At 49.2% G+C, this 25,144-nt stretch overlaps 4 protein-coding genes across 4 annotated transcripts; 3 read left to right on the top strand and 1 right to left on the bottom strand.

The window, feature by feature from the left end:
* Positions 1-615: 615 nt before the first annotated feature.
* On the top strand, positions 616-24,824 carry LOC120898598 (sodium leak channel non-selective protein). Its single transcript, XM_040304674.1, has 12 exons — positions 616-1,388; positions 4,959-5,144; positions 5,217-6,686; positions 6,770-7,668; positions 7,742-8,792; positions 10,492-10,686; positions 10,831-11,048; positions 14,998-15,221; positions 15,360-15,633; positions 15,708-15,870; positions 15,945-16,694; positions 21,527-24,824. The coding sequence occupies exons 1-12, from the start codon at positions 1,287-1,289 to the stop codon at positions 23,999-24,001; spliced, it is 8,007 nt and encodes a 2,668-aa protein (XP_040160608.1). The 5' UTR covers positions 616-1,286; the 3' UTR covers positions 24,002-24,824.
* LOC120898604 (zinc finger protein 93-like) lies at positions 17,461-18,861 on the bottom strand. Its single transcript, XM_040304679.1, has 2 exons — positions 18,666-18,861; positions 17,461-18,596 (listed from the first exon to the last, which is right to left on the bottom strand). Exons 1-2 carry the CDS (start codon positions 18,798-18,800, stop codon positions 17,463-17,465), a joined length of 1,269 nt encoding a protein of 422 aa, XP_040160613.1. The 5' UTR covers positions 18,801-18,861; the 3' UTR covers positions 17,461-17,462.
* Positions 18,984-19,814, top strand: LOC120898605 (UPF0587 protein CG4646). Its single transcript, XM_040304680.1, has 2 exons — positions 18,984-19,451; positions 19,519-19,814. Exons 1-2 carry the CDS (start codon positions 19,199-19,201, stop codon positions 19,755-19,757), a joined length of 492 nt encoding a protein of 163 aa, XP_040160614.1. The 5' UTR covers positions 18,984-19,198; the 3' UTR covers positions 19,758-19,814.
* Positions 20,186-21,617, top strand: LOC120898606 (POU domain, class 3, transcription factor 2-like). Its single transcript, XM_040304681.1, has 2 exons — positions 20,186-21,453; positions 21,524-21,617. Exons 1-2 carry the CDS (start codon positions 21,157-21,159, stop codon positions 21,524-21,526), a joined length of 300 nt encoding a protein of 99 aa, XP_040160615.1. The 5' UTR covers positions 20,186-21,156; the 3' UTR covers positions 21,527-21,617.
* Positions 24,825-25,144: the final 320 nt, after the last annotated feature.

Genomic DNA, 25,144 nt, shown 5'->3' with positions numbered 1-25,144 from the left:
TGGTGCGTTTCTCTCCCAATCAATAGAGCGAGAGAAAGAGAGAGAGAGAGAGAGATAGAGAGAGAGAGAAGAAAATAAACGAAGAAAGAGAGAGTGGCGTAATTTTCTGTCATTTACATTCCCACAGCATTCCACAGGTGCCAAATTGGAGCATGTTTAGTGATAAAATTTATATTTTTTATCATGCGAAGCCTACCTAATTGCGGTTCTATTATTCTTAGTGCTAAATTTACCCGTCTATTACAAAAAACAAGAAACATTGCACACATAACAGAAGACCTCGAAAACAGAGCGTACACTCGCGGTCACGTTTTGTAAATACTAAATGCTGCACAAGCGCACTGGAATTCCGGTTCCCAACGTCCACCCCTACCCACGTTTCGGAGCATCACGCATTTGCGCTCATCAAATCTCTCCACTGCTGGATAAAAAAAAACGGTTGGAGCGAGCGCGGTACCGTAAGATCTGTGCCAAGTGCACGACGGTCAGTGCAGAATCTGCCTTCACCGCGAGTGCGTGTGTGCCTGGGCGCTCACACTCGCTCCTTCCCGTTCCGTTGTTGTTCTTGTTGTTGTTACATCAGTGGCAGTTCATCTTTGCTTCCGGATCAAGTAGAACATATTCTAAATGTTCCATCACTGCCTATAGTTTTTGGAAAATGTGAAAACCTGTGATGCACAACTGAAAAACAGCAAAATACACCCAGATTAGTAATTCAAGATGGCAGCCATCATTGTGACATGCTGAGGGGTTGCAAAAATCTCACATCCCCGCAACCGATCGATAATGGTCCAGCAGTGAGGCTGAGCAAACGCCAACATAACGAGATGAAAGCGACGAAATCTTACTAAAGCATAAAACGTATTTGCAAAGATGTAAGGCAAAGCAGCGTTTTATGATGCATCTATGCTGTGTGTGTGTGGTGAATGGTGGTGGTGGGTGGATTTGCCAGCTGTGGAAGCTGTAACACATCACGGTGCGGTCGCCATCTTGGACTGGTGATTTAATTTGGAAAAATCAACCCCTGGTCGAGGAAAAAGAGATAAAATCAAAGAGCGAGAAAAGAGAGAGAGCCAGCGAAAGGGTGTGCGAATGTGTGCTTGTGCACTAAAGAGAAAGAGAGTGAGTGGGAGAGATCGTGATCAAGGTTAAGCGAAAATTCTATCACAGCAACCACGACGACAACTACGGCAACAACGACGACGGCGACGACGAACGCGGCCGCAGCGACGGCGGTATCGGGCCTCAGCGCGTCCGCGTCGAAGAAGAAAAAGAAAACCAGCAACATGTTGGGCCGGAAGCAGAGCATCAAGGGCGAACCGGTCCTGGCCGACTACGGCCCGGAAGAGTCGCTCAACGAAAGTGCGGACATCGAATGGGTCAACAAGGTAGGCAGTTTACTGTACGACGCCTCGCAACACCGTTTGCGCAATAATCCGGCACACGTGAGAAAGGGGGAGGTGGTAAACCTTCAACACCTTCACGCTCCGCTAATCCTTTCTGTGCTAGTGCCATTGTGCATTGTCGCCATTTCATATGGATAGAGCAGGGTGGGGGACAGTTTTCAAAGAAAACAACCGTAAAACAAACTGTTCCATTCCTCCACTCCCAGTGTACATGTGTGTGTGTGTTTTGCGTTGAATTAAATGTGTGTAGTTGTAATTTGGATTTGCGTATGTTGTGCGTGCGTGTATAGCTAACTATAATTGATTTTTTGTTGTTATTGTTAATATCTCTTTATACATGTTGTTGTCATTACTGTTGTTGCCTATGTTGTGGACCATCACCGTCGAATTGTAATCCCGTAAAAACAAATAATTCTGCCGCCTGTAGAGCCTCAACATCTTCACCATCCTCATCATCATCTGACTCATCATGAATGAATAAAACTAACGATAGCGATTAAAAGCGAAAACTAAACTAAGCTAAACCACCTAAACGATAAACAAAAACCCCCAATGCTGACCATACGTAGTAGTGAAGGTATTTGTTTGAAGGAATTCACACCTTCCTTGAATGTTTTCATTTCAATATCCATTTTTGTTTTTGCTTCCATTTGTTCTACCATATTTTTTCATTCTTTCTACTTTCTGCCTGTGACACTAGTGGCATGCGTCTTGCTTCTCATATGCTTTGCTCGTCTTTGCGTAGCACACCATTCGATAGCCATAAACCTTTGCTTCCGATTCGCATTCCCAACCCGACGGGAATCGATTAATCAGTTCGATTCGGGCGCACCCATTTGTACTGGAGCGTCGGACGATATCGCAACTGTGTCGTAGTCGTATCGCACGTCCCACACCGCTCACTATTACTTTCACCGTAGCCATACCACTGTTTTATGTGTCACCAGCAAATTGGATGGCATTGTTTCTTGGAGGGCCGGAAAATGAAAGGGACAAATAGAAAATAAAAAAACGCCGATACTTCGGACAGGTGTTGCCGAGTGGCTGTCGTGATATTTATAAACCACGCCGCGCGGCTGCTCATATTGGGCTGCCCCCGGCCTGGGTGGCAGTTCCGATAACCGTTCCGCTCGGCACCCGGCACCGTTGATAAACGGGTGAAATGAGCGTGGCGTTGAACTTTGAAGGGTGTTTCGATTAATGGGTTGTAGTAGAGAGCAGGAAATTCATTTCACCCGTTCGTTAGACGTCAGACGACGACGACGACGGTAAGGTGATGGACGCGCCTGGTGTTTTACACCAAAAATACCAGGCGTCTCCATCAAGTATAAGTTAATTGGTGTGGAAAAACAAAACTAGGGCAGTTAAGTTTTTTTTTTCCTTAAGAAACATTTCGTATCGTTCGAGACTTATTCAGTACCACGCAGCCAGTCCTTGCTAGGGGTGGGGCCCATGTGAGGCTTGTACCCGAGCATGTTGTTACTACGGGACCACCCCAATACCCAATAGTATACGAGCAATATAATGTATCATAAATATAGTATTTTTGTACTCTTGCTAATCGGTCGCGATGCTATATTTGAATATATAAAGCTTTAAATAACTAATAAATAATTAATACATAGGCAGAAAATAAATAGATTACAATAATTTTACTCAAAACATTGCAAAAAATCATGAAAATGCAACAATATTTTCATCCATATTCCGGACAGTTTCGAGCTCATGTTTAAAATTACGAACGTTTTGATTCGAATTCCGGACACCCTCAAAATATCGTCAATAATCTTCAAATTCACATACACTACACCTTTTTGCGTTTTAAACTTCTTTTCAAGTCTGAACACTAAATTACGATTTTCGGTGTGCTCCTTGATCGACAAAACGATAACGGGTTTAGAAACCAACAGGGTTTGAGAGCTCTTTTTCTCTTGTTTTGATGCATTTTGATTTCGAATCGAAGATATGCTACGCGAATAGACGGAATTTCCCATACGGTCATCAATGCATTTCTCACATACATATTCAAATATCGTTGTTTTTTATTTGTTGTTAGCACTGTCTAAAATATATTTTTATGCAATAAATCCCAATTTACTTCGGCTGCCCGGAATTAAAAAAAAAAAGCAGTATAGCCAAGGACTGAACATGAAGAAATTCAATACAGGGTTTTTCAAGTCAGTTTCGAATATAACCGTGGGGCCTATATAGACGAGGTGATAAATACAGCGAAATGAACTATTTGACAGGCGAAATATACAGTTGCTTTTACAACATCCGCTTTCGAAATCACTTACAAAGAGTTTCTTCTTAAGTGGAACATTTACAAATGGAAAGAAATGGTGAACTGTTGACTAAAAATTAACAAAATACTTGATATTGCAGTTTTTTAATGGATTTAGTTGCGATTTTGTACACGAACATACATCACTGGCTGTCGTTATCTGACAGATATTTCACCTTCCAAATAAGAATTTCACTTTGGTGGCTGACCGCGTGCAAAATCTTGTTCCACATCGATATGACATTTCATTTCCATCATAATTTTTTTTTTATTTCTACAGCACGATTTTTAACACGACTTTCAGCTGGATTGAGTTTGACAGTTCTTTGTTATGTGTTTAAATCATGCGTTGAAACTGAAATTTCATTTTGATACAAATAAACCATTTGACAGCTGTTGAAAAACATCATGGACTGGATATGAAGAAATTCAATAAAAACATGAAAAATGTCTGGAATTTGAAGCCATCCGTGATTTGAATCATAACGATATATGTCGACCATTTGAATAAGCTCGTGAAACTACAAATATGAAGGCATCTAATAGCTCCAAACATTCCAATTATTTAAAAAATAAACCTGAATGTGTAGAAATTTCTATTTGGGAATTTCTAAACCATTCGAGTGGTAAAAGTTAAAAGTAAGAACGAGCGTGAACTTACCTATTTTATAACCTTTGCTTTAATTTATTCGCTTCAATGAAAACCTTCCTTCTTTACTTTTGATATATGTAGATGTTTTTAATAGAAAAGCTTTTTTCGTTATCCTGACAAAAACTCTTCGTTTTACCTTGAACAAATCATTATGTTGCTATTTTCGTCCCGCACCGAATCTCCATTCCAAAACCAATAATTCATTACTCCCCATATAATGATAGTTATTCCAAATGTAAATGCGTTGTGTTTGGCATGCTCCTTTTAACGCTTTGCTTTCGCATGCCGAGAACGAGAAGAATGCTAAAAATATAACCCTAAACACCAAACACATCTAAATGCAAAAAAAAGGCAAAACGGTCACTCAATCTAAAAGCATGCTCAATGCTCCGGCGTTTTGTCGGTACCGTAAACCGATGATGCATGGCATGAAGTCACCATAAATCCTTGCCAAATCGATACCGCCTCTATATATTCTTGCGCTACGAAATACGTTACTCCCTGTTCGTTCCCCAACGCTGCCAACGGCTGGAACTAATCCCTTCCATTCCTCTTTGTTTCATCGGTCCGCTTCAATGGTGTGCTCCGACTGTGTATTCGGTCATCGCACCCGTAGCTGTGGGTCCGCCGGCTGATGCGACTGTGTGCCTTGATATCGCTGACGTCCGTGTCGCTAAACACACCGAAAACCTTCGAGCGGCACCCGTTCCTGCAGTACTGCACGTTCTGCTGCGACTCGGTTGCCACGCTGCTCTTCACCTCCGAAATGATAGCCAAGATACATATCCGAGGAGCGTTGCGGGTGAGTATAGTGATGTAGGAGTGTTTTGTATCATCTTTATTCAAAAGGCAACCATTTTCCCTTTCCCGGCAGGGCGAAGCACCATACTTTAAGGACCACTGGTGCCAGTTCGATGCTTCCATGGTGCTGTTTCTGTGGCTCTCCGTCAGCCTGCAGGTGTTCGAGATGCTCGGCATCGTGCCGAAGTTCTCGTACCTCAGCACGGTGCGGGCACCGCGGCCCCTCATCATGATACGCTTCCTGCGCGTCTTCCTCAAGTTCTCGATGCCCAAGAGCCGCATCAATCAAATCTTCAAGCGCTCCAGCCAGCAGATCTACAACGTAACGCTGTTCTTCCTGTTCTTCATGTCGCTGTACGGGCTGCTGGGGGTGCAGTTTTTCGGCGAGCTCAAGAACCACTGCGTGCTGAACACGACCGAGCCGGAAAGCTTGACGATCAACTCGCTCGCCATCCCGGACACATTCTGCTCGCTCGACCCGAACTCCGGCTACCAGTGCCCCACCGGCATGAAGTGCATGAAGATGGACTTCCTGAGCAACTACGCGATGGGGTTTACCGGGTTCGAGGACATTGCGACCAGCATCTTCACCGTGTACCAGGCGGCCTCGCAGGAGGGCTGGGTGTTCATCATGTACCGGGCGATCGACTCGCTGCCCGCCTGGCGCGCCGCCTTCTACTTCAGCACGATGATCTTCTTCCTGGCGTGGCTGGTGAAGAACGTCTTCATCGCCGTCATCACGGAAACGTTCAACGAGATACGCGTCCAGTTCCAGCAGATGTGGGGCGTGCGGGGCCACATCCAGAACAGTACCGCGTCGCAGATCATCACCGGCGACGATAGCGGCTGGAAGCTGGTCACGATCGACGACAACAAGCATGGCGGCATTGCGCCGGAAACGTGCCACACGATCCTGCGCTCGCCGTACTTCCGCATGCTCGTCATGACGGTCGTGCTGGCGAACGGGATCGTCACGGCAACGATGCACTTCAAGCACGACGGTCGCCAGCGGCAGGTGTTTTACGAGAAGTACTACTACATCGAGATCACCTTTACGTTCTTTCTCGATCTCGAAACGCTGTTCAAGATTTACTGTCTTGGGTGGCGCAGCTACTTCAAGCACTCGATACACAAGTTCGAGCTGCTGCTAGCGATCGGCACAACGCTCCACATCATCCCGGCGCTGTACCTGAGCGGGTTCACCTACTTCCAGGTGTTGCGCGTGGTGCGCCTCATCAAGGCGTCGCCCATGCTGGAAGGCTTCGTGTACAAGATCTTCGGACCGGGCAAGAAGCTCGGTTCGCTCATCATCTTCACCATGTGCTTGCTGATCATCAGCTCCAGCATTTCGATGCAGCTGTTTTGCTTCCTGTGCGATTACACCAAGTTCGAGAGCTTCCCGGACGCGTTCATGTCCATGTTTCAGATCCTGACGCAGGAGGCGTGGGTCGAGGTCATGGACGAAACGATGATAAGGACGAGCAAAACGCTCACGCCGCTCGTTGCGGTCTACTTCATCCTGTACCATCTGTTCGTGACGCTGGTAAGTTGTCGCATTGTCACCACTTTGCTTGATCCCCATTGCTGTATTAACAAACACGCGCTTCTTGCGCACTCTACCCACAGATTGTGTTGAGCTTGTTCGTGGCGGTCATCCTCGACAATCTCGAGCTGGACGAGGACATCAAAAAGCTGAAGCAGCTCAAGTTCCGCGAGCAGAGCGCCGAGATCAAGGAGACGTTACCGTTTCGGTTGCGCATTTTCGAAAAGTTCCCCGACTCGCCGCAGATGGCGATACTGCACAAAATCCCGAACGATTTCACCCTGCCGAAGGTGCGCGAATCGTTCATGAAGCAGTTCGTGCTGGAGATGGAGCCGGAGGACCTGGAGGGCTACCAGCGCCCGATGCCGGAGTGTTGGGATTCGCGCATCGCCTACAAGAAGCACCGCCCGATCAACGTGATGAACAAAACGGCCAAAGTCTGCATGGTGGGCAGCGATCTGCGCAAGCTCGCGATCACGCACATCATCAACGACTCGAACAACCAGCGGCTAATGCTGGGCGACTCGTCGATGCTGCCGGTGGCCGGCACCAAGGCGGGCCTGAAGCCGCAGGGCACGATCACGCAGACCAAGCCGTGGCGGGTGGATCAGAAAAAGTTTGGCTCCCGGTCGATTCGGCGCTCGGTGCGGAGCGGCTCGATCAAGCTGAAGCAAACGTACGAGCATCTGATGGAGAATGGGGACATTGGGGCGGCGAGCCGGGTCACCTCCTCCCGGGCCAGACCGCACGATCTCGACATCAAGATTCTGCAGGCGAAGCGGCAGCAGGCGGAGATGCGCCGCAATCAGCGCGAGGAGGATCTGCGCGAAAATCATCCCTTCTTCGATACGCCCCTGTTTGCGGTGCCCCGGGAAAGCCGGTTCCGCAAGATCTGCCAGCGGATCGTGCACGGCCGGTACGATGCGCGGCTGAAGGATCCACTCACCGGGAAGGAGCGCAAGGTGCAGTACAAAAGTCTTCAGTAAGTATCGGGCTAATGGGGCGGAAGGTTTCCGGCATGGATGGTGATCGTTTCCCTTTGCATTTCCTCGTAGCAACTTCCTCGGCCTGGTAACGTACCTCGACTGGGTGATGATCTTCGTCACGACGCTGTCCTGCATCTCGATGATGTTCGAAACGCCGCAGTACCGCGTGATGGAGCACGTAGCCCTGCAGGTGGCCGAGTACACGTTCGTCATCTTTATGAGCCTCGAGCTGGCGCTGAAAATACTGGCCGACGGGCTGTTCTTCACGCCGAAAGCGTACATCAAGGACGTGGCGTCCGTGCTGGACGTGTTCATCTACGTCGTGTCCACCAGCTTCCTCATCTGGATGCCGCGCCAGGTGCCGAGCAACTCGTCCGCCCAGCTGCTCATGATACTGCGCTGCCTGCGACCGCTGCGCATCTTCACGCTCGTGCCGCACATGCGCAAGGTGGTGTACGAGCTGTGCCGCGGCTTCAAGGAGATACTGCTCGTCTCGACCCTGCTCATACTGCTGATGTTCATCTTCGCCAGCTACGGCGTGCAGCTGTACGGGGGCCGGCTGGCCCGCTGCAACGATCCCACAATCGAGAAGCGGGAGGACTGTGTCGGCGTGTTTATGCGGCGCGTGTTCGTCACCAAGATGAAGCTGACGCCGGGCGTGAACGAGTCCTACCCGTCGATGCTGGTGCCGCGGGTGTGGGCCAACCCGCGCCGCTTCAACTTCGACAACATCGGCGACGCCATGCTAGCCCTGTTCGAGGTGCTCTCGTACAAGGGGTGGATCGATGTGCGCGACGTGCTGATCAAAGCGCTCGGCCCGGTGCACGCAATCTATATCCACGTGTACATCTTCCTGGGGTGTATGATCGGTCTGACGCTGTTCGTTGGCGTGGTCATTGCCAACTACTCCGAGAACAAGGGTACCGCACTGCTGACCGTCGATCAGCGCCGTTGGTGCGATTTGAAGAAGCGGCTAAAGATTGCCCAGCCGCTCCATTTGCCGCCCCGGCCGGATGGCCGCAAGTTCCGCGCCTTCGTCTACGACATTACGCAGCACATTGCGTTCAAGCGGTGCATCGCCGTGGTGGTGCTGGTGAACAGTATGCTGCTTTCGATTACGGTGAGTTGTTAGCAGGCAGCAACAAGCTTTTATTGAACTTCCTAGACCTTCCTATATCCCTTCATCAATGATCTCCGGACAATCTGTTGTTACATCTCCAGAAGGCTTATGTTATGTATTTGCATCACATTTTTCCAATGTTTTTCCCATACTAACGTTCTCCGATGCCCTCTGTTACACTTCTTCCGATGTATTCAACGTTAATTCACTATTTATCACCGAATCAGATATTTTAACTGCCTTATACCACACCAAACATTCTTCCTCCCCAAGTCCCATCGACGGAATCCCAATATCAATTCTGAAATGTGTTAGTGATATTATCGCTCCTCATTTGGTTGCCTTGTTCAATGAGTCTCTTAAAACTGCTTGCTTCCCAAAGTTTTGGAATTCTTGTTGGCTAGTGCCCGTTTTCAAAAAGGAGACGGAAAATTAGTTTCTAATTACAGAGGAATATGTAAACAAAATGCCTGCTCATATATCATAGAACACATCGTACATTCCCGATTACTTCGTTATTGTGGTTGGGGTCAAATCTTGACTGTGATCATGATTCTTGATCTTGATTCTGGCGGTCAAGTAGATACGATTTACACCGTTTTTAAGTCGGTCTTTCACGGCGTGTCTCGTTGCCAAACTAAAGAAACTCGGGCTAGGATACGTTTTACTACCTTGGATAGCATCCTTCGTTAAATTAGGATCTTATCTCTACCCCTCTTTCATATGCCCACCAGGCATCCCCCAAGGCAGTTCACTTAGTCCGCTTTTGTTTATCCCGTATGTTAATGATATTAGCTTCATCCTTCGCAATGATTCATTTTCTTGATGTATTGTGATGATTTAAAAATATATAACCCTATCTGATTGTATATCTCTTCAAAGACTTTTAAACCTTCTCTCTATATGGTATGTCTCTAATGATCTTTTGTTATGTCTCCCTTAATGTACCGTTATATCCTTCAGCCGCTCGACTAATCCCATATCTTACCCATATTCTATTGAGGATGTACAACAGACTCCGTCAAAATATGTCAAAGATCTTGGTATTATACTGAATGAACGGCTTTCACTTACTACTCATCTTGAGACAGCAATTAGTAAGGCCTTTGGTGCTCTTGCCATGTTACGTCGAATCGGAACATACTTTACGGATCCTCATTGCTTTAAAGAGCTCTATTGCAGCTTAGTTCGACCCATTATTAAGTATTCTTCAATTGTATGTTCCCTCAACTACCTCCTCCCCTAAGAAAAATGCTGTTAAATCATAAGTCTCGAATCCCTAGAATCACGGCGTTTGTATTGGCAAAAGCGTCTTTTATCGTATCGATTTTCCTTCACCAAACAGACTAGCCCGACTCTTCTTTCCTTAATCAATGTTTACGTTCCTCCACACTCTTTTCGACTCGAAACTCCTCTTACTATAGAAAGAAGACGCATTCAATTTGGGAACTTTGATCCACTTTTGCAATACATACGCTCTTTCGAAAAAAAAATCTCATTTGTTGGATTTCAATTGATCACATGCCTCATTCCGCTCCCGCTTTCATTTAGTCCTAATCCTTCATAACCCCCTTTTTTGATCAGTTTTCCACAGCTTTTAATTTATTAAAGAATAAGTTTACACATTGTTAAACCTTAAGTAGACAATTGACTATATTGAAATTAAAATTGAAAAACTCTCCCTCCTTTCGTTTCGCAGTGGACGAAAGACGAAGTACACACCGAGCGGCTGGTGATCGTAAGCACCATCCTCACGTTCGTGTTCGTGATCGAGGTCGTCATGAAGAATATCGCCTTTACGCCGCGCGGCTACTGGCAGTCGCGCCGCAATCGGTACGATCTGCTCGTCACCGTCGCCGGCGTTGTCTGGATTTTTCTGCAAACCACACTGCGAGTAAGTGATAATGCATCCCCTCCCCCACACGGTGAAACCCAAGCACCCGGTATTTCAACCTGGTATTAATCTTTCCGAATCTTGCCTCATCATAATGCCGCCGCGGTCCGGGGACAATCCACTACTATTCCACTACGCCACCAGAGCGATTTATCATATTTCATTGGTTTTATGGTTGTCATATTGCGATTTTTCACAATAACTGGCAAGCATACGACCTTGAAAATGTTAATGCTTACCGTCGGTGTGTCGGTGTGCAAATCGTTCTTCATCATCTTCGGCATGTTTCTGCTGGTGTTCTTCTACGCCCTCGCCGGTACGATACTGTTCGGCACGGTCAAGTACGGCGAAGGCATCGGCCGGTAAGTAACGGTGCGGGAGCGAGGCGGACCACAATATATCCCGCTAGCATCCGCCTGCGCGCGTGTGTGTGTGTTGTTTTTTCCCCAAACTTTTGTTTTTGTCCGTAAACGGAACCCAGTTGTTCAAGCCGGCGAGCGTTTTGTGATCCCTTCTTTCGCTCACCGAACAACTCGTTTTTATTTAACACCTGGGGCGTGCTTTGTTGACTTGTATCTTTTTTGTTTTGTTTTGTGTTTCTTACAACATTTGGTTCTTGCCTTCCCCGAGTCCTTTTCCCCCTCCCCGCCCCCTTTGTCTCTAAATTAGAACACCGACTAATCGGCCAACCGATGGGCCCAAACTGGTATTAAATTCCATGTATCGCCTTAGTGATATGTTTCACGTACACGTGTTATTGATCATTCGTCGCCTAATGTCATCAGTTCGCCACACCATCATCCGATCCCGCAGATCGGATCGGCCATGCTTTCCCCCCTTCCCCCTTCCCCCGTCGTTCCTTCTCCATCCCCTTCCCCATTGAAGGCAGGCAGCCCGAGAAGTAAGCTTGCCGCAAGTGCCGCAAAACGTGGTTCCGGGTGTGCGCCGAACCACGGAACCGTTTGGTAGAGCAGCAGAAGCAAAACGAAATAGTTACACACTACTCCAGCTGCCACAGAGTTGCCGCCGACCAATGCTGAACGAACTGGGACGCTGGGCCTTCCCGTGCCACCTCGGGGCTCCGGTGTGAGTAAGCTACACTCAATCCTCCCTTCCTCTAGTGTTAACCTCCCTAACGGAGGTTCGTTGTGTGAGTGTGTTTGTGTGCGCGCGTGTAAGTGTGTGTGTGTTAGTAGCTTTCCCACTTACCACTCCCGTCGGCGCAGGATGGTTCCCTGCTCTGTCCCATCATTCCGGTGGTGCACTGGTGGTAAGCTTTCGAGGCAAAATTGTTTGGCGCATTCGGAATTTGTGATTTAGTGAACCTACTGCTCTTCTCACCCTGACCACTGTTGAGTATGTTGTTTAAATAACAGAAAGAGAGAGAGAAAGATACAGAGAGTGAGCTACCGATAGATTAAACAGATAGATCAATTAACGAAAAAGCCACCAACCACCGGATAAGTGATGTTCGTTCAGCATTTGCCGCACCGGCAACGGTTTTCGGCCCAGTTGCAGCCAGCTTACGTTCGACCCCACACACCAGGTACATGTTGTTGTGCTTGTGCTCACCCATTCATTTGCCATCCATCGCTGTTATCCGTACTTTAAATTTCATCTTCGTGTGTGTGTTTTTGTTCCGTTTTTGATTTTCCGTTCCTTCCATCCACAAATGTGTTTTGGTTTTATGTTGCGCAAATTTCGTACCAATTTAATACATTACGCATTTCGCGGGGGTCATTTTGTACTGTATTAGCATGAGGGAGGGCAAGATCTATACCTTCAAAGCAGCAGAAACAGGAGCAGTTGATCAGGTGATAAATGTCAGACAGCAGCCGTTCTTACACGAAATTAGCTTACGCCCTTGCTACTACTATCAGCTTGGGTTCGAGCCTAGCCAGATGTTAAACCGTTTCTTGATTGTGTGTATAGAGCTTCCGCTTTAGATAGGATTTAGATTGAGCTTTCGAAAGCTCGTCCCTTTGCGCTAGCTCGACGTTCCAGCAGGACCGTTCGTAGGTAAATGGTGCCGAGAGTAAGTGCTTCCGATTTCAACTCTGTGTTGCTTTCCTACCATGTTCGTATGCATACAACTCGAATGCTGTTTCTGTTCCTATCCCTACTATTTGTTTTTTGCAAAATCACACATTCTCTTTCTCCCTCTCTATCTCTCTATCGATCTACGTTTCTGTATCGCTGCATATCGCGTGAGTTTATTGTGTCCAAGCACACGTACCTTCTTCTCCTTTCTCAACCTTTGTCCGTTCGGTATTTGTTTTTCCACCTTACTACACACCAGCATTTTTCTCAGTGTTGTTGATTTTTGTGTCCCTTTATGTCGTGTTGAGCATCGGTTTGAAACATGTTCTATTCTACTCTCAAATAGAGTCACTCTCATTTTGAGGATCACAGCTCGTTCTACAAAAAAATCTTCAAACGAGTACCTTGGCTAAAGTGAGAAGTGTAAACAAGAATAGTATGAACTGTCGCAATGTTTTGTACATTTCCAATGGATTCTGAATGCTTTGCTGGTACGGTTATTGTTTTGTTTTATCCAATGTACACATGCTGTACCACGAGAACTCATACACAATTTTAAAAGATTTTTAATGATTCGTTAAGATACATTTAAATAGTTTGAAGTAATAGAATTTTCAGCACTTGAGCAGTTTATTGTCAGTTGAAAATAAGTACCGATATAAATCCTTTCTTTATCATGGTCGTGTTAACTAAAAATGTCAAAATAACAGTTTTAAAGAGCAGAAATAATTGCATAAGCTTCCACAGCTTGTTTAGAAAATATCAAATGTCGTTCTGAGAGCATTAAACATACAATTTCGATATTTATTTAATCCAAACCAACGTTGATAATATTTGTTAGGGACCACCAAAAAGTCCCATAAAAATGTAGAAATTGCCAGAAATCGCCACGAAATGTATATAGTTAGAGCATGGCAGTTTCAAATCCAAAAACGGTCACTAATTTAAACGATATTTTTTCAGAATAATCTGATAAATTCTTAGACTTGATCATTTATATCGAATTTCGAAAATCCACTCAGTAATTAGTTAACTTCAAACACGGTTACGTCACACAATAAGGAAATTGTCAAAAAAAAAACAATACTTCAACAATACATTTGATATACTGTTTTAAAATACAACTGATAGAACATTGAAACCATAGCATATGCCCGTTGCTTTTAAAATTTCAATACAAGTCAATTTAAAAGAATCAATACAAGTATGTTTGGCGACAAACAATCATCCTGTCAACAATCAGTTCAGCGATCAATTATCTCGTTTAAGATGCATTTACATTTACGTGTTTTTCTTTACTATTTGTCATTAAAATTTGCCACCGTATTTGCTACTTTAAGCAATTAATTTACCAAGCTTAAAATTTTCACACAATTTCAACCACCAGACCTGTGCTTTCGTTTGCTATCAAATTGCACACACACACCAGCAGCTCATAGTTCATCTGGCACTGAATCCATCGTCTATATCACTATATAGCGTCTGTATCGTACATCACTCCCATAGATAACTCTAGTCATGTTAAACCAATTTAGTAGACTACCGCCATTGATATAGTGAACCGTTTCATAGCCAATCCTCTATGCGTATCTCTATGCGTGTTATCCTTGATCGCCACCCACACAATTCATTCCCACACATTCGATTGCTCCTGCTCGTGTAATGTGTACTACTAGTGTGTACTTTTGCGTATGTATTTTAGTCAACTCCCTTAAAAAACGAACGCATATTTAACGAAAACAGTAACGTTTCCTGCCCTGTTGCTACCGTTTTCTTTACCGTCCTTCTGTTTGTTGCTTTCTATATCTTGCTATATCTTTCGATAGTTTTACCGTTTTACTCCGTACTAATTTGCATACATTTTCTTCTCTTCCCTTCCAAACGCTTCATTCTTCGCTATCTTCTGACGCAAACAAAAAAAAATCATGCTCATAATTCGCTATACTTTTTTTTATAAAACCCCTTTAAATGTGTGTGTGTGTGTGCATTTCGTCTTGTTTTTTTTCTAACTTACGCATTTTTCGGTTGTTTACTCTTACTGTATTTTTTTCTTCTAAATAACATTCAATATAATCAAAAATGCTCCTGCACTCTTCTCTCATTTATCGGCACATTTTCGTGCAACATAATCCATTAACCCATCTTCCCTGCGCAATCGAACAATCTTCCGCGCTGGAATTTCGCCCTACCACATGCTTTTGTACCCACCCACCCACACACACACCTACACCTACATACATGCATACGCACACTTTACGATTCCATCCTTAGGCGGGCAAACTTTGGTTCGCCGGTGACCGGGGTGGCGATGCTGTTCCGCATCGTAACCGGCGAAGACTGGAACAAGATCATGCACGATTGCATGGTGCAGCCACCGTACTGTACGCCGGCCGCCAACTACTGGGAGACGGACTGTGGCAACTTCACGGCCAGCCTGATCTACTTCTGCACCTTCTACGTCATCATCACGTACATCGTGCTGAACCTGCTTGTCGGTAATGTGTTACAGCAAGAGCTATAATGGGCGGTGGAGGGACGGATCAAGAGTATCAAGATCCGCAAAAGCATTCGTCTGCATACTCCATGTTCCCCCTGAGCTAACTTTTATCTTCGCTTTTCCCCTTGCCCTGTAGCTATTATCATGGAGAACTTTTCGCTCTTCTACTCGAACGAGGAGGATGCGCTGCTGTCCTACGCCGATATACGAAACTTCCAAAACACCTGGAACATCGTCGACATACACCAGCGGGGTGTGATTCCGGTGCGGCGCGTCAAGTTTATTCTGCGCCTGCTAAAGGGCCGGCTCGAGTGCGATCCGCAGAAGGATCGGCTGCTGTTCAAGTACATGTGCTACGAGCTGGACAAGCTGCACAACGGCGAGGACGTCACGTTCCATGACGTGATCAAGTAAGCGTTGCCCCCCTGGGAAGTGGATGAGAGCATGGTTTTATTCCTTCTGTTTCCCCCCCTTACCTTACCAGCATGCTTTCGTATCGGTCGGTCGACATACGGAAAGCGCTCCAGCTGGAGGAACTGTTGGCGCGCGAGGAGTTCGAGTACATAATTGAGGAGGAGGTGGCCAAGCAGACGATTCGCACCTGGCTGGAGGGTTGCTTGAAAAAGATTCGCGCAAACAACGTTGCGGTAAGTGGTGTCGTTAGCTGTGTTACAATTACGTTTACATGCGTTCAACATTTTCATTCGTGTTGTATTTTTAGAAGCAACAAAACTCGCTCATTGCTGGGCTGCGTGCAACGAACGATCAAAAGCAGCAACAACAGCAGCAACAACAGCAGCAACAGCAGCAGCAACAGCAACAGCAGCAGCAACAACAGCAACAGACCGGTACCACGGCAAGCAGCCAACAACTGGCACAGCAACAGCCGACCCCTGCCCAACCGGCCCAGCAACAGCAGGCCACGCAAACGCAATCCCACCCCTCCCAAGCGCAATCGCCGTTGCAGTCGTCAACCACCACCTCCCAGGCGCCGTCGTCCGCCGTGACCAGCCCGGGCCAGCTGTCGAAGCAGGCGGACGAATCGCCCACCGGCAAGGATGCGGTGGCCGGACCGGACCCATCCGACACGATCACCGACCAGACGGCGAAGGACATTGAGAACAATGCAAAGAATCGCAAGAAAACGGCCGCCACCGTACTGAACCGGTCCGACTCGACTGGCTCGAGCAGCGGGCGCAAGTTTCTCGCCCCCACCCTGTCCGATCCGCAGGCAAAGAACGAGAAGGACCGTTACCTGAGCAAGAAGAAGCAACAGCGCGCCCCACCATCGATCAGCGTCGGCGTGAAGGCGTCCCATTTGAGCGAAATCGGTGGGCACAGTTTGCATCTGCACTACCATCACAGCAGCTTCAGCCATGGGGGTGAACATTCGCCCCATGCGCCACACCACCATCATCTGCACCATCATCAGCAGCAGCAGCAGCAACAGCAGCAACAGCAGCAGCAGCAGGCAAATATGAGCAAATTTGGCCACTCGCAGGCAAACATGATCTACGAGGTGCACGACTGGTGGCAGGAGCAGGTCCTTAGCACGCACAGCGAGGAAGAGGACAATTGAGACGAATTGGAATAGAGTCAGTATTAACGCATGTTTTCCAGCAACCACCGGACCTGGCCGACCACTGACTGGTTGGGGGTATTGTTTTTTTTCCCTCCTCTCTAGGTCAAAGTATAACGAAGGTATTAGAGTGTACGAAGGATTGGTTTTATAAATGCAATTGATTGCACTTTTTTTCCTTTTAATTCGATATTGGATGTATTGTTATCGTTAACAGGCTGATAAAGCTAGGAAGCTAGTAGAGCGATAGTCGTTAGAGAGTGTTGTTAAGCGAATGCGTATTTGTTGGGCCAGTACGTACGAGACTGCTTGTTAGGCAATCGTGCGAGATTATGCAAGCGAAAGATAGAGCCAAAAAATGTACTGCCAACAAGGGGTGTGCCGCGGCAGCCATGTTAAGTCAGAGTATTAAGGCCAAAAGTTAGTCAAGACGACCGAGGCTGGATAGCTAATGCTTGTTTTCCGTTCGACACGTAGCTTAGAGTATGGTTAGGACCTAAAGTTAACAGATAGGATGAGCAGTACTTACGTACGCACGTGTGTATGTTTTACCTCCGTAGTCAGCCAGTGTCTGCGTAGCAAACGAATGCCAAACTGCTAGTTTCACACACTAAGTGATAATAAATCTACTTCTAGTAGAAGTAAAAATGAGACGAAATTTTAGCACGAAAGCAACCACTTCCCACTGACTCTTCTTTTATTCGCACGCTTCGGTCGTTCGTCCGGTACACGTTCCATGCTGCTGCCGCCGTTGTCGGTGGGCTTTTCTTCCCCGTGCAGCAAGCTGTGTCGTTTCAGCTCCCCCGACTGGCGGTACGACAGGCCGCACGGCTCACACTTGAACGGTTTCTCGCCGGTGTGAATCATTAAATGGCGGGTAAGGTTTTTCTTCGCCGTAAACTTTTTGCTACAAATTTCACACTCCGGCTGTTCCCGCTTCGGAGTGGCAGATTGCTCCCTGCTGATCGAGCTGTTTGCTGTGCCTTTGCCGTCCGATCTGCGACCAACGGCTGATCCATTTGCTTTGCTATCCTTCTCCGCCATACGCTTCAGCTTAAAGCGATGCATTTTCCGTTCGTGGGTTAAACTGTTGGTCCGCTTGGGAAAGCGTAACGGGCAGATGCGGCACTTGAACGGCCGTTCGCGTGCGTCGTGGAAACCGATGTGTCTGCTCGCTTCCCGTACCGTTTTGAACACCAGCCCGTCACATTCCGAACAGGCGTAGGGCACCTCGCTGAAGTGGCTCGGCAGATGGTTGGTAAATTGCAGCGAATTCTCGAACACGGTACCGCAAAAGTAGCACTTGTGTTGTGGCAGCTGCCCAGGGGTTGGCAGGTTCGGTTTGGGCTGTTCCGTTGCCAATGCTTCTTTCGGCTCGGATGCACTAGTTTCACTGCACTTTGTCTCCTCTTTCGTGGCCGATTCATCCTCTGGCTCGTCTTCACAGTTCAGCTCGGCGGATTCGACATCGAAGGTGTTGTCCTCTTCGGAGGAGGGGCAAAGCTTGCTCAAAGGCTCGTCTGTTGATGCGCTCGTTTCGGTAGCAGTTGGTTTGTTCCGTTGTTGCGCTGATTCAATCACGTAGTTGATTGATGCATTTTCTATTTTAGCACATTCTCCGGTGCTTGGAGCGAACACCTCATAGACCAGCTCTTCAACAAAGCTACCGGGCGACGGACTGATTTGTTGCAATTTACCATTGTTCGTCACAAATAGTTGCTTGATTTTGTTCACTGTGTTAATGCGATTTACGCACTCAATACAAAGCGACTGCAGCCGTTCGTCTTCAAGGATCTGGACGGCCGAAATGAACAACAAATAATTAACGATCGTACGGGTAGCTTGCCGCGATGGTACGCTTACCTTTATAGCGAACAGTTCGTCGATCAGCTGCGACAACACTCTACCTTGGTAGGTGTCGAACACCGAAAACACGAGCGAATCGGTGGGTGGAATATTTAGGCACAGTCTGCAGGCGGAGGACGATATTGAAACCATAATTTTGTATTTCTTGCCGACAGTTGAGCAAAGGGACCATTCACCGCACTCCAACCAAGATTGCTTTGTAAACAACGGAACCGAACCCCTTCAGAAACGTTCGATGTACTGTGGGCGAGCTGCAAGTAGCTCACTGGACATAATAAACGCACTGTAGCTGTCAATGGCAATATTTTGAAAACAAAGCGAAAGGTGCAAACACAGCTGAAAACTCTACTGCACACATTTTTTTACGATTTTGCCGGTGTTAAAACGGCGTAACGATTGTACTTTCCGCCGTTTTACGTAAATTAAGCGGCCGAACCGTGTAAAGGACACAAGTAAAGCGCTGTTTTGGCGTGGTGCCCAGGAAACTTCTAGACAGCGAGTGTTGCACACGTACTGCATCGCAGCCAAACATGGGAAAGATTGGCCTACAGATTAAGGCAACGCTGGAAAACATCGAGACGCTGAAAACGAACCATCCGCACTATGCGTTCTTCCTGAAAATCAAATGCACCAACTGTGGCGAAGTGTCGGACAAGTGGCACGATCTGACCGAAGGCGAGCACGTCAACGAGGATTCGCGCAATCCGAAGGGATTCAATTTCTACATGAAGTGCCGCATGTGCTCGCGCGAAAATAGCATCGACATTATTGAAGGCTCGAACGGTAGGTAGAAGAAGTCACACCAAAAACCCCCGGGTGAGCTCGCTAACACGAGCGTCGTTCTTTGCAGCAAGCTACACGGAGCAGGATTCGGGCAAAAAGAAGACGATCGTTGCGTTCGATTGTCGGGGCGTGGAACCGATCGAGTTCAGTCCCCGGACCGGATGGATTGCGAAGGCGACCGAGAACGGGCCAACATTTGAGGACATCGATCTTTCGGAAGACGACTGGGTGGAGTACGATCAGAAGAACAACAATTCCGTTGGTGTGTACGAGTTTGAGTCCGATTTTATCAAGATGAAAAAGTGAATAGTTGTTTGTTGAGAGGCAATAAGAAACCGTTGGATAATCACATCCGGAGAGAGATTGGTTTTCATTTCGTTTAGCTGAATTTCTCTTTCCGCACCACGCAGAAATGTTTTCGTGTAATCAAATAAATTGAACCAGAACGATGAATGACACCACTGTGCAAAAGCATTGTGTTTATACGGCGTTGTTTCATTCTTCAAAACTATTTTTCGGAAGACCGACGAGATGTTTAATTTTATATTTTATTTGGTACGATTCTCATCGTAATGAATGTGAAAAAATAGCTTCTTGCAAATAATCTCATTTTTGCCCCATTTTTATATTTATATTCTTTATTTTGATTCATATTATTGGTCACATTTGAGCGTTTTTCATCGTGTGCTGTCATAACAAAGGACCAAAACGTCACTCACAGTGGTGCGGTGGACGCCGTGGTGCTTAATCGAAGCTGTCAATCAGCAAATCACCAACATTACCAAGAGAGCCAACACAAAAAAGCAGCAGCAGCAGCACCATCAATAAATAGTAGGCACCATTCCGCGGCCCTCGCCCGGAATATTCCGATTGCTCGCGCTCGAATCGAGAGCGCCCGCGCGGTGCACCGCCGCCCCGTGGTTCACCTGCGTGCAGCAAAGCAATCGACGAGGAGGAGGAGCAGCAGTCGTCCGCCACACACCGTGTCCTGCACACGAAGGCGTTCGTCGAGTACAGGAGGGGCAGGGTAGTGCAAACAGTGAAGTGCGCGCGGCGGTACGCGAACCCCCCCGCAGGACAGCGTCAGAGCATCGCGTTTTCCAGCGCGTTTCCCGCAACACTCCCGGAAGCGGCCAGTCCGTCCAGTGTCGGTGGACGGGCAAACGCGCGCCCATCGTATCCGCGCAGCAGCAGGCGTGAATCCGGAAGTGCGATAGCGCGCAAAGTGTCGTCTGCTTCTGTGTGTGGCAGCAGTTGTTTACCTTCAACGCATCAATCGCGCGGTGCTGAAGAGGAAAAAAATCGGAACCGTCGGCATCCGGCCGACACCAAAGTCAAAAGTTAGCAGTGCACCGAATACGGTGGCAGTGACAATCCCCCGGGGAAAGTGCCAAACGTGCCAAAGTCGTGCCCAGCATCTCGCGCGGATTGCTTTGTTTTGCTTTCTTTCTGTCTGATTGACGCAAAGCTGACATCCGGACCTGGTGCAGGCAGGTTCTTTGCGTTGTTAAGATCGTTAAAACGTTACAGTATGTTACGGTGAACGGTGCTGCTAAATTGCTTGGCATCTTTGCGGAGTTGCACGCCTGTTTGTGTTGGGGACTGTGTGTGGCTTGTAGGGTAGACTCCTCGCCCCGCCAGTGTTTTTTTTTCTTCCTCACCCCGTGCCCTCAGATGGTTGCACTCTGAGCGCCGGAGGAGTGGAATGCTGTACGATTATCAGCCTCAGCCTTATCAGCAGCAGCAGCACCTGCCGCAAGAAGGAGGAGGAGGAGCAGGAGCAGGCGCAGGAGGAAGGGGAGGCAAAGCAGGTGGAAGAGGAGGCAGAAGAGGTGGCGGAGGAGCGAGCAAGGGAGCGTCAGCCACAATGCCGAAGAAGGATTCCAAGTCCGATGAGGGCGGCCGCAAAACCAAGATGAGCCAGGCGGCTGCGGCCAAGCTCGAGCAGCAACAGCAGCAGCAGCAGCAGCAACAACAGCAGCAGCAGCAACAGCAGCAGCAGGTAAATGACCACTGTTTGGCACATCACTGTGTCCGAGCATCATTGTAATTTGTGCGCTTTGTGATTGTTTTAGGATGACGGCACTGGCATGAAGGGCGGACCTGGTGGTCCGGGTACGGGCAGACCGGGCTCGGTCGGGCCTGGCGGCCCGGGCGGGATGAAACAGTCGGACGGTTGCAGTATTAACGCCGGCGGCGGCGTTCCCGGACCCAACAGCGGTGTGATGGATGCGCTCGGCAAGCCGGGCGGCCCGGTGATGGGTGGCGGCGGTCCGCTGGACGGTGTCGGTGGGCATCCGCTCGACGGCAAGATGAACCCCGGCCTGGCGGGCATGATGGCGGGCAACAAGCCGTCGAACAAGCTGGAGTACACGCAGCAGCAGAGCCAGATATTCGTCTTCTCGACGGCGCTGGCGAACAAGGGCGCCGAGGCGGTGCTGAGTGGCCAGTTCAACTCGATCATCGCGTACCATTGCGCCCAGATGCAGAAACAGAACCGGCTCGGTGGCCCGGGACCGGACGAGATGAGCGGGAACAGCGTCGGCCCGGGTGCGATGTCGCCGTGGATGGACCACGGGCACCACGGGCACGGTTCGCCCGATCATCATCCGATGGGCCCGCGTGGTATGGGCGGACCGGGTGGACCGCCGGACGGTATGAAAAAGTCCGCCACCATTCACCATACGGCCAACGCGTCCTGCCTGGAGAATGACGGTTCGCTGCCAATGTTCGGCGGCGGTGGCGGTGTCCCCGACGGGCATATGCCGCCGCATATGCGCATGGGACCGGGCGGAGGCCCGGGCCTCGACCCGTCGATGGTGATGGGGAAGAAGTCGGCCACCATCCATCATACGCCGAACGCGTGCATGGATCAGGACGGAAGCGGTTTGCCGATGTACCCGTCGGACGGTCACGGCGGTGGCCCACCACACATGCGCATGAATCCGGACGGGATGTCGAAACCGTCCACGATCCACCATACGCCCAGCTCGTGCATGGAGGGCGACGGTGGCGGTGATCCGGGTGTGGGCGGCCATCCGGGCGTGAAGATGGAAAATCCGTCGCCCGTTGGGTCGCACATTTCGCCCAGTGGTGGGGGCGGCGGCGGTGTCCCTGGCGGCGGGCCCGGCGGTGGCCACGGTGGCGGCGGACCCGGCGGTATGGGCGGCCCGGGAGGACCGGGAAGCGGTGGGCCGGGTGGCTGTCCGAGCGGCAGTCACTCGAGCTCGACCATCATCGACCAGATGAACTCGCTCGTGGCCTCGCTGCCGCTGATGAAGGGCGGCAATGTGCTGTCGCAATCCCGTGGCCATCCGCAGCCGTCGCTGCAGGGCGTGAAGGTGCCGGACGAAAACCTGACGCCCCAGCAGCGGCAACACCGCGAACAGCAGCTGGCAACGCTGCGCCAGATGCAGAAGATGTTCTTTCCCGAGCAGCGCGGCATGGGCATGGATCCGCACGGCATGGGCATGAGGCCGCAGTTCCGCGGACCGGCCGGTGGGATGCCGCCGGACTTTGGTGGACCGCCGAACCGACCGCTCAATCCTGCCTTCATGAACACGCCCCTCGGCAGTGGCGGTGTCGGCGGCCCGGGCATGGGCGGCCCGGTGGACGGGGGGCCGGGCCCCGGCCCGGGACCGGGACCGGGCATGATCAACGAGCAGATTCCGCCGATGCAATACAACAAACCGAACATGATGAACCCTGGCATGTACGGTGGCGGCATGGGAGGCGGCGGCGGCGGCGGCCACGGCGGTGGACCGATGGGCGGCCCGATGGGTGGCCCGATGGGCGGACCGATGGGAGGGCCCGGTGGACCGATGGGTGGTCCGATGGGTGGCCCGATGGGTGGTCCCGGCGGTGGTGGCCCGATGAATCGTATGTACAAAGCGGATCCCGACCCCATCTTTCCACCCATGACGGAGATGGGAGGGTACGGCGGCGGAGGCGGCGGTGTGATGAATAACCACGGGCCCGGCATGTTCAATCCCGGCATGCAGCAGCGAATGGGCATGCCACCGGGTGGTGGCGGTCCCGGCCCGGGCGGTGGCGGCCCGATGGGCGGCGGTCCCGTTGGCCACATGATGGGGGGACCGAAGATGGGCCCAGATCCGTCGATGCTCGGCGGGCCCGGTGGTCCCATACCGCAGTCGCCCCTGATGGACGACGATCTGAGCAAGGGCTCGATGCAGCAGCAGCAGCAGCAGCAGCAAATGATGCTTCCCGCAAATCCACCTCTTCCGCAGCAACCGGGCACACCGACGGGCGGTGTCGGCAGTAACGGTGGCCCCATGTCGGTCGGCATGAACCCGGGCCTCAATCCCAACGGCGCGAATGGAACGGTCAACAATAATGGCAAAACGAAAGAGCCCTCCCTCTCGCCCGAGCAACAGCAGCAGCAGCAGCAACAACAGGGCGGTCCTGGTTCGAACCAGCAACAGCAAGGACCCGGCAGTCAGCAGGGGCCACTGACGCCCCAAACGCCCCAAGGCGGACAGCAAACGCCTGGGCAACCTCTTACCCCACAGACATCGATGGCCGGATCGTAGAGCCAACCCAGACACACAAAAACACACATACACTCATCCATATACATCCCCACAGTCCCAACAGAGCAAGCATCAAGGAATGATTGTTTTTGTGTGAAAGAGTGAGAGAAAGATAGAGGAAGAGAGGAAGCAGAGAGGAAAGGGAATCAAGATGTAAAAAGAAATAGACAAGCAAATGGACGATGATCGTTCGAGGGCAAAGCATTTTGGCCGTAGAGCACCCATTACCGGTCCTTGTCTAAGGAAAAAAAAAACCTCCCCGTAGCTCACAGACATCCATACACTTAAAACACACACAAACAGTCCCACATACATTATACACATGAGCAACAAATCTGCCTTATCATTACCGAATGAATACGAGCAAAATGCAAAGAGAAAGCAAAAAGATAATACAAACAAAACAAAACAAAAAAAAAACCTGCAAACGAAAAAAGGGATACGAAAACGTGAAACTATACAAATAGGACGAGAAGCATGAAGCGCATTTGAAGAAGTGTAGAGCGAAAAACAAATAGATAAGGAAAGTGTAAATGCAAAACCCGACGAAGTACAGGAAGAAGCAGCTAAAACAGTACGATATCGGTGCGAAAGCAACACAAAGAGAGCGTAATTGGCGTACAAGCGAGACAGGTGTGAAAATGGGCGCGGAAACTCATAGGCAAGCTAGAGAGAAAGGTTATACACCCTCAAACAACCCCCTTCCCCCTTCCGGGTGATCGTTTTTGCGAAGCGCTGGTGCTGTTGTGTACAGGCAGGAGTTCTTGATGTAATAGCTTCTTATGTTGGTATGTTGCTTTCAATTCTGTCCTCAAGGACTCGAAGCGGTTGACGTGCCCTTTATTTTCCCTCACGTGGTTTGCCCGGCCCATTGCAAGATCGTGCGCAAAACACCAATCCTTTATTTGTGGTATTTTCTGCTCCTTATTTGGCGCCACAACCTTTTAGTCGGTCTAGGCCTGCCTAAGCCACCCAAGGAGCTTCACTGTCTGTGACTTGTTGGTGTACTCATAGTTTTATCTTAGTTTTATCCCACACTAAAGCAAACACCCGCCCAACCACCCAACAATCGATCACTACGACCCGCATTGCAATGGAGGTGTGTTAGTATTAGGGCTTTAAAGAAATTGTATTATTTTAAAC

Source organism: Anopheles arabiensis, chromosome 2, assembly GCF_016920715.1.
Source record: "Anopheles arabiensis isolate DONGOLA chromosome 2, AaraD3, whole genome shotgun sequence".
Lineage (NCBI taxonomy): Eukaryota > Metazoa > Arthropoda > Insecta > Diptera > Culicidae > Anopheles > Anopheles arabiensis.
Note: the sequence above shows the minus strand (reverse complement) of the source record. Positions and strands in the feature narration are given on the sequence as shown.